This window comes from Glycine soja, chromosome 19 (genome assembly GCF_004193775.1).
Source record: "Glycine soja cultivar W05 chromosome 19, ASM419377v2, whole genome shotgun sequence".
NCBI classification, from domain to species: domain Eukaryota; kingdom Viridiplantae; phylum Streptophyta; class Magnoliopsida; order Fabales; family Fabaceae; genus Glycine; species Glycine soja.
Window position 1 is genome coordinate 627,136 of NC_041020.1, and position 9,646 is coordinate 636,781.

The 9,646-nt window shown below is 30.2% G+C and overlaps 1 protein-coding gene and 1 pseudogene across 1 annotated transcript; both read left to right on the forward strand.

Annotated features, from left to right (window-relative positions):
• The first annotated feature begins 261 nt into the window (after positions 1 to 261).
• On the forward strand, positions 262 to 3,745 carry LOC114400363 (annotated as a pseudogene).
• Positions 3,746 to 4,944: 1,199 nt separating this feature from the next.
• On the forward strand, positions 4,945 to 9,107 carry LOC114400441 (ADP-ribosylation factor). The gene is made up of 7 exons (XM_028362882.1): positions 4,945 to 5,076; positions 5,234 to 5,401; positions 6,368 to 6,438; positions 6,695 to 6,814; positions 7,973 to 8,091; positions 8,275 to 8,356; positions 8,820 to 9,107. Exons 2-7 carry the CDS (start codon positions 5,254 to 5,256, stop codon positions 8,823 to 8,825), a joined length of 546 nt encoding a protein of 181 aa, XP_028218683.1. The 5' UTR covers positions 4,945 to 5,076; positions 5,234 to 5,253; the 3' UTR covers positions 8,826 to 9,107.
• Positions 9,108 to 9,646: the final 539 nt, after the last annotated feature.

Sequence of the window (9,646 nt, forward strand, 5' to 3'; positions counted from 1 at the left end):
GTTAGATCCTCAAAAAAAGAATCAATAATTAGATGACAAAGATAAAAAGTAATTCTAATCAAATTCTGACATCAAATGCATTGTCCATTGCCTGTGAACTATACTGTGTGGCTCGTCTGCATGGCAATTAGCAATTGTTAACAAAAGTTTTTTCTATAAATAGAGCTTCAATTGCGCTATGTTAGCCACAGAAAATCTCTTCTGTTAAAATATTTCATTCTTCACCTTCTTATTACTTTGTATCTCTGTGTCTCTTTGAAAATGAAGAATTATTTGAATATGAATCTAAACACCATTGCATGTCATTGCCATTGCATTTTTAGTCTTGCCTTCAAGCTGCATTGCTGCACGTGTCAACCACTGGAGGAAACCCAAAGCTGCCTCTGCTACTTCTTTTAATGTGTTGGACTATGGTGCTAAAGGTGATGAACATGGAGATGACACAAAGGTGATTTCAAATTAATTGATTCCTTATTTAGTTTGCCTCATGGATTCAATTTCAGTTTTTTGCTTTCTGCCATTTCCCTTTTCATACAGATTGAACCTCAGAAAAATTAAAATATGATAAGAATTCCATGTTTGGAATAATTTACATTTTAAGTTTTGTTACTTAGATGATGACAAAAGTCAATGGCTGCTTCCTCAGCCTTATTAACCTAAGAAAATATTAAAAAGAAAAAAGATAACGACAACACTTAAATATAGTTTTATATGTATTTTTAGTGTGGTTCATTAATCGGAATCAGATTTTTTTTTCTATCATGACATTGGTTTGGATTATTTATCCGCTTATGATTACTATCCGTTAAAATCTGAATACTTATTTTTAGTAGAATTCTCTCTTTTAATTATGTTTTTTTCAATTACATTTAAATCCAAAATTTTACCTGAGGAGATTTTATTATTACTCAAAATAACGACTTATTTGTATTGGAATTAAAGTTTTTTTTTTTATCTAGATAATCTATATTGAACTTTAATGCAAAGTATTATTATGTGAATTATCAAAGTAAAACTCCAATTATAATTAAAGAACAACAACAAAAATGCCTAAAGAATGCATCTAAGTTTTGTTCAAGTGATAAACAACTAGTTTGTGAGTGTGTATTTTTTTGCACCAAGGTAGCTTCTCATTAACTTGGTACCATACTAAAAAAACAGGCCTTTGAAGATGCATGGGCAGCTGCTTGTTCCATCTGGTTCTGTATTTTTGCTGAAACCAATCTCTTTCTCAGGCCCTAATTGTGAGCAAAACATTGTTTTTCGGGTGAAGTAATTACTCTCTCTCTTCCCATGTTTTTCTCTCCAATATGTCACTATACAAGCACTAGAAATCATAAGGCCAAATGAGGTCTTTGTCTTAGGCCCCCAAGAGTTTTATTTTATTTTTTTTACATTTTTAATATATTTTTGTCAATCTAAATTATTAAGTGGTAAATTTTGTTAAAATATGATTTATTATTTGTAATCATTTTTTCATTAATAAGACTACATAATCTTAAGTTATGAATGTAATAATCAACATAAATCATTTATCTAAAATTTTAATTTTATTTCAAAATGTTAAAGAAAATTATTTTATATCTATTTTATATTTAACCTCTCCTTTACCTAAAAAAAATCTATTAAAATTAATACAAAATTTAAATTTAGTGTCTATGGTTGATATATAAAAAAAGATATTTTAGCGAAAAAAATTTATTATAAGATCACATATTTGGTTAAAATTTTATTTCATGTTGATATTTTGTATACATAAATTAATTTAAATCTTTAATTGAGTCAATTTAAAATTTGAATAATATTTAAAATATCAACTCACAATTTAAAAAAAAAAATTAACAAATTGTATTAAATTAAAATTTGAAGTAAATTTTATTTTAGGTCTTATAATCTCTATATACGACTCTGACTAGAAAATATATAGGCCAATGACCTTTTTATTTTGAGAAAATATTATTTTTTATTTCATATTTTTACTAATATTTATAAAGAATAATGAGAATCCCTTGATTAGAGCCTCCAATCAAACAAAATCAACTAAGCCATTAGAGAACATAAAGAAAAGGAGCGGATGTTATTTTCTAAAAGTAATTTTATTTTCACACCTCTAAAATAAAAGAATTTATTAATTTATTACCAGAAATAAGTTAACAAGTTATAACTATAAATTTCCTTTATTAATTCTAAAAGACAATCAAGTGGAAGTTAAAAAATCTCAAAACAAAGAGATATTGAACGTGTATATATATATATATATATATATATATATATATATATATTAAGAATAACGGTCATAATACATATATGGAAACAATATTAACATAATTTATGATAATTGGTTTGATTCCATAGAATCAAGACAATGCATTCATTGGATGCCGTAATTAAGGAATTCTCATTATTCATTATAATAATAATTTGAATTTAATTTCTGTGTATTATTGTTGTACAAATATTTACATCATCAATTAATTAAAAATTATGATTTATGTAATATTTAAGATAATTATTATAAAAAATCAATAAATTTACCTACATAAAAATTTGTCATTACATAAACCATCTACTTTAATCATAAAAGACAAAATGATGAAGACATTTTTACAATTACAAGTGAGGACAAAAAATATTTTCTAAAACTAAAAAAAAAACTTTTTTTTAGAATAAAACTCAACAATCCATGAAATGTTAAAAGGATGCTTATCATATAGTATTTGAGACATTCAACGAACGATTTTGAATTGTCTCAAATCAACGTCATAACCATCGTGAAAAGTCCGGGTTCTAATACCTTGCAATGGCTTGAATTCTCAAAGCTTAATACAATTACAATCAGAGGCAAAGGTGTCATTGATGGTCAAGGCTCTGTTTGGTGGAACAATGACTCTCCCACTTACAATCCCACAGAAGTGATGCTGGAAAGCAATGGAAGACTTTGAAGCACAAAATCAACAGTAAGAGTTATGTTATTGTTTCTTTGAGTTAAATATGACTTTTGTTTTAATTCTACACAAAACTTATTCCTCTTCAGTCCTTACATTTAAAAAAACACCCTTTTTAGTTTTTAATTAGATACTAAAAATACATCACTTTTAATAAATATAAGAATTAAAAGTGAATTAAATTTTTATAAGAACTAAATAAAAATTTGTGATATTTTAAGGGAGCAAAATCACACTTTAACCCTTCTTTATTGTTATGTATATAGGCACTCAGGTTCTATGGAAGTGATGGTGTAACAGTCACAGGCATAACAATTCAGAACAGTCAAAAAACCCATCTCAAGTTTGACTCTTGCACAAATGTTCAGGTCTTTGATATAAATGTTTCATCACCTGGTGATAGCCCAAACACTGATGGAATTCACTTAAAAACTCCCAAAACGTGGTCATCTACAGCACCACACTTGTGGTAAGCATAATAATTATATTTAATACAAAAAAATCAAAATCTTAAACTATCATTTCATCATCTAGAATGAGATATCAAACACAATTAATTTACAATACACTGATTAGAGAGTAAAAATTTGTTTTTACTAAATTGTGCAGGCGATGACTGTATCTCTACACAAACTGGTTGCTCGGACATATATGTACACAATGCTAACTGTGGACCTGGCCATGGAATCAGCATTGGAAGTCTTGGCAGAGAGAATACCAAAACATCTGTTAGAAACCTCACTATCCAAACTATCCAAAATACCCTCACTGGTGTCAGAATTAAAACATGGCAGGTATAGTCACATACTCAAGTGCCACCACTCTTTTTCCACCTTCGTAAGTTATATTAATTTTTTCACCATAGTATGTTGCATTTTTTTTTTCGAACACTATAGGTTAACAACAGTAATATATAGACATCTTTATATCACCAACACCTGTTTTGACACCTATTGAGCATTAGTCCTTTGAGGTGAAATATTCTAAGGAATCTCTAATCTCACGAGCTGAGACAACTCAATCTATGTAAGATACAAATGAGAGATAAAAATTCGAGAGAGACTAATTCAGACTTTATTGTGACTATTTTTATCATTTTTTTAATTCAGTGTTTCTTATGTTAGGTGGCATGAAAAAATGACTAATTGGATAACATCCCTACCTATAATGAATTTTTAGTCATGATTGTGTTTCACGTGTGAATTAAGGTTCCTTCACCAATGGAAGGTTCCTAATATATGACCTTTGAGACCTAGTTATTAGGCCAATGCAGGATTAATTTGTCAAACTAGGTCTGGAATCTATAAAGAGACATCCAAAATAATCCCTTTTGTTTTTCTCTTTCTTATCATATCATATCTATACAACCATTGTATAAAACGGGATCAAGATGTGAAAGAAGATGCCAAGATTCTAGTATGAAAATCTAACATTCAATGATAAGCGCGAACCACCCAATATAGAGTCCAAAATAAAGAAAGATTATGATTAAATATAAATTTGAGATTTTTTTTAATTCTTCAATCTTTGGTATTCTCTTTAAATCAACGAGTTGTTAAAACTCTCGTCATCTATGCCGCATCAAAAAATTACGTAAAATTAATAATTTTAATTTTAATCGAGGATTCATATTTTTATATTAATATAATATTAGTTTTACATATTTTAATTTGTATCCGTGCTTCTTCAAGTTATAATTAAAAATAATTGGTCATGAATATTGTAAAATAATTCGCAGTTAAAAAACATTGTAAAACAATTTACGATTTACATTGTTAAACATATAAACAGATAATAAATATAATACAATATAGTAATAAGAAAAAAACACTAGTTTCAGATTTTCAAATATTATTATTACGGAAATAAAAATATATTTAGTCTTCTTTTTATTTTTTTTACTGTAGAGAGGACTAATTATTGAAGAAATGACTAAACGAAAACGACGACGTTTTAGAGAACGCACAATGCGACGCCGTATCGAAGACATTTTTGTCATTAAATAACGGTGCGAAGTGTAACTGCGATCTCTCTCTCACTCTTTCTCCGAGAACAAAAAAAAAAAAAAAAATCCGCGATTCGCTCTTCTCTTGGAAAAGTGAAAACCAGAAGTACGAACGAAAGAGAAGAGGTAAGCAAATTCAATCCCTCTCCGATTGAATAATCCCTTTCGAATTCGATCTCTCTCTGTTCCAGTTTTTATTTTCTTTCATTTGAATTTTTTAATTATAATGATTAATTTTGGTGTGTGATTGGAATGAAATTGTGATGGATCTGCGATGGATCAGCGATTTAGAAGTGAGAGAAGATGGGGTTGTCGTTCACGAAGCTGTTCAGCAGGTTGTTTGCGAAGAAGGAAATGAGGATTCTGATGGTAGGTCTCGATGCTGCTGGTAAGACAACCATCTTGTACAAGCTCAAGCTTGGAGAAATCGTCACCACTATCCCCACCATCGGTAATTTTCACTCTCCTCACTATTATTACTCCTTAGTTTTCCTTTTTAATATATGTTCTCACACCTTTATTGTTGCCTTTCAAAAATAAATAAAAAAAACCTTTATTGCACTTTTTGTTTTCTAATTCTCTTACTTTGAATTATAATTATAATTATGTGGTAATATAATAATAGTTGTAGTTATTATAATTATAATTCAAACGTGCGAACTAAGACTCGAATGAATATCAGCCAGGAGAGCTGCACACATTTAGTGTGTGACGGTGTCTGGAACAGGATTGCCTCGAAAGGAAGATACATGCGGCAAAAAAAAATATAATTATGTACATCACACACCTGTAAATTTTTATTCAGACTAGCGTATTGTTAATGATTTTGTTAATATATATGAAAATTTGAACTTGTTACATAAATTGATGGATCCCCCTACCAAGGGGGTCTAGCTCCGGTGGTTGAGCAAGGTGTGTGAGTATTGTAAATTTCATGTTACTACTGAATTCAATTCTTACGGATAAAAGAAATTGATGAATCCCCTGGGGGCGATAATTGTGTTGTTATTTTTCATTATGGAAATTATAAGGGATGTTACAAAATAGAAGTTCACACCTAAGGAATACATGTGTGTGAAAGAGGGGTTGTTTCTTTCTAATAACATTTTTAGTAATTGTGGCAATTCAGAGAAGGTGGAAGTTTATGCTATATGCTTATAGGAGTCAATTTTGAATTATTGGTATATAGATTCAATGGTGGGATCAACAGAATTTACATTCTATTCTATAAAAAATTATTTCACAAATTCCAAGTGATCCGCATTATTGAATTATTTTTTTCACTTATTAATTTATATACTTTGATATTATTACTGACGGTGGAAATTTAAACGTTGGGAATTGGGTTTGATAAAGCAGAATGTCCTCTTATGGTTGTACATGTATAAATTAATGAGAGTCGCTTTTTTCTCTGCAGGATTTAATGTTGAGACTGTGGAGTACAAGAACATCAGCTTCACTGTGTGGGATGTTGGTGGTCAGGACAAGGTAAAGCTGTTCTTCTTGTCTCTTTATGCTTGTTTGTTCTTGTTGTAATTGTAACACAGAGCTAATGAAAGTCATGCATGGTTATGGTTATTAATCCTTTAACTGTCTTTCATGTTCTAAGTACTATTTATGTCTGTGGGATGTTTGGTTACTTATGTCTGATGTTGTTTATTCAATTGTCACATCTTTTTTTATTTTATTTTATCTACTATAAAGGTTTATGCAACTTTGTTATAATTTTAGTTGCTATATGCAGATCCGTCCACTGTGGAGGCATTATTTCCAGAACACTCAGGGTCTCATTTTTGTGGTTGATAGCAATGATAGAGATCGAGTGGTTGAGGCAAGGGATGAGCTGCACAGAATGTTGAATGAGGTATATGTTTTTATAGCCGTGTTACTTTTACTCACATATATCCTGATAACACCAGTGATAAGTTGATAGATATTTTACTGCAAATTAGAATTTAGAATTACAACTTACATTGCTTCTGCATGACTCACTGCTCCATTATTAAATAAATACAATAACTGTCAAAGGCATAAGTGCATAAATGCTCCCCTATTACACCCTTTTCCATCATATACTTTGTTATCTATCGTTTTGTGATTTTAATAGTGTTCTTCCTAGTTCTCTTTCATGTAGTGTAGTGTAAGTCTTTTGAAAATCTTTTTAGGAGGAGAGGGAGTCTTATTGCTAAGAGTCTTATTTGGTAACCATATTAACATTTAATTTTCTTCAGGAGTGTTTATGTATGCTTTAAATGCCAAAAGATAAAACACACAAATAGGAAAAGGAATGAGAGGTTATTACATCATGCGTTGATTTGGGAATTTTTTAGTTATCATTTATGACCTTTGATAGAAACTCTGTAGACTTGATGGATGTAATTGGAATGCTTTGGTGCACTACTGACTCATTGACCAAGATATTTATTGTTTTTTCAGCTTTTTTTTTGTGTTCTCTTGTGATGTTTACTGATACTATGTACATGGGTTGTGTGGATTCTTTTTCACACTATTTCCCTGCTGATTTTTGTTATCTAAATTATTTCCTACTTTTACCCATGTAATGTGTTAAGAATATAAAAGAGTTAATGTAAAAAAGAGGATAGTATGGGATTGTCTTTATGGAATTACAGTAATTAGGATATTTGTTAATCCTTGCAGTTATGAATCTCAACTCCCTATTGTCTATAAATCTACCTGGCCCCCACAGCTTTCCTAGTGCAATATAATAAAAAAATAGCTAGTCCTGCACTCCTGCGACTTGCTCTGTGCACTATAAAAAAAATTCGTACAATCTCGATGTTCCAGATGTCCAATCCTAGACATATTAGGAGGGTGTTGAGATATGGCTAAAGTAGAACTTATAAATAAACGAACAATCCTCACCTCATGAGCTGCTTTTGGGGGTGAGGTATGCCCAACCCAAATTGAAGATAATGGTAAATAAAGGATTTTGGAATTAAATGACTGTGTATTGGAAATTTATAATGTTAATGCTTGAATCTAAAAGTTGATTTTGTTTCAGGATGAACTTAGAGATGCTGTTTTGCTTGTTTTTGCCAACAAGCAAGATCTTCCTAATGCAATGAATGCTGCAGAAATAACTGACAAGCTTGGACTTCATTCACTCCGTCAACGCCACTGGTATGAAGATCTGATATGGAATCAAAATAAACTCACTTGATAAAAATGTTGATTTGAAATTTCTTGCATATATGAGGGAACTTTCGGGGATTATTCTGTAACTATAATGCTACATTAACTTCTACCGAAGAGATTTGCATTTCTGAGCAACTCTTTTTCATCCATTGGTTTGATTTATTTCAGGTATATCCAGAGCACTTGTGCAACTTCTGGAGAGGGTCTCTATGAGGGTTTGGACTGGCTTTCTAACAACATTGCCAGCAAAGTAAGTCTTAATGGTGTAGCTCTAATTAAAATTAAATTGTTATTGCATGATTTGTATTGTTGTCATCTGTTTATATTCCTCCCTCCTGTGGTTAGGAAAAAATGTAGGACATGTTTTGGGTGCTTGCTAGTTTTCCGCTTTTGATTTTCAAATACAAATTTCTAAGAAAATATGTTCTAACTAAAAAAATAGATTTAAATTGATTTATAACTCAGTTTTAAAACACTTTTAGCTCTTTTTTTTTTAGCTTTTAAAAATTATTTTATAAGATAGTTTATAAAAATTCATTTTTAGATAATAGAATTGGGAGAAGACGAGAGTGTAAGGAAGAATACGGGTAAATAGAAAATTGGAAGTAAAAATCTTTTTAGACTGAACAGCTCTCTTTAAATAGTTAATAACATGATGTCTGTTATTTTAGATTTTATATTTGGCGACTTACCAACTTTTTCTGTTTTCTTAGGCATGAGACATTTGAAAAATTTTGGTCTTGTCTGGTGATTTCATGCGAGTCTGGCGGTTCTTGGAGAAAGATGCTTATCTTTTCTAGCGAATGTTGTAATAGCAGAATGCTTGCTAGAAGTATTCTCTTCTTTTGTGTAACTTGGGTTTGTATGATTGCTTAAATTAGCTAATACTTTTAGCTATAATTGGAACTCTTGCACCCTCTTGTGCGTGCGTGCTGTGTTGCTTACATCTTGTTTGTTTGATTTTTGATTGAATATATTTCCATGCGTTTTGTTCTTGAAAAGTTCACTAATTTTTCAGTCTAAAAGATCGGTTTTGTCCGGTTTTCCAAACATTGATAATTAATTATGTAAACAAACTGTTGGGACTTAATTCTTACATTACACAGGATTTTTATTTTTTTATGTTTCACTTTAATTTTACTCCTCATTTATAGTGGCTCAAATTTCTTTATGAAAGTTATGTAATATTTTTTTGGTTAAATATGTTTTTAAGTCCATAAAAATAGGGTTAATGTTCGGTTTTGGTTTAAAATGTTGAAGTGACTAACCGACTGATGTGTCATCCCTTGGCATGTGCTTTTCATTCCATGTAGTACAATGGGTAGGGGTGGGCATGGATTGAATTTTTAAGAATCTAATCTATATCTATTCATATTCATATTTTTTAAAAAAACAATTTGAATTCAAAATTCAATCCATTTAAGTGGATATACAGGATTTGATTATATTCAATTTATATCCACTCAGATGTTATACAGCTTTGCGGTTGTGGATATACAGGATATGACTCGCAAATAAAGGTATCAATCAATAAATCAAA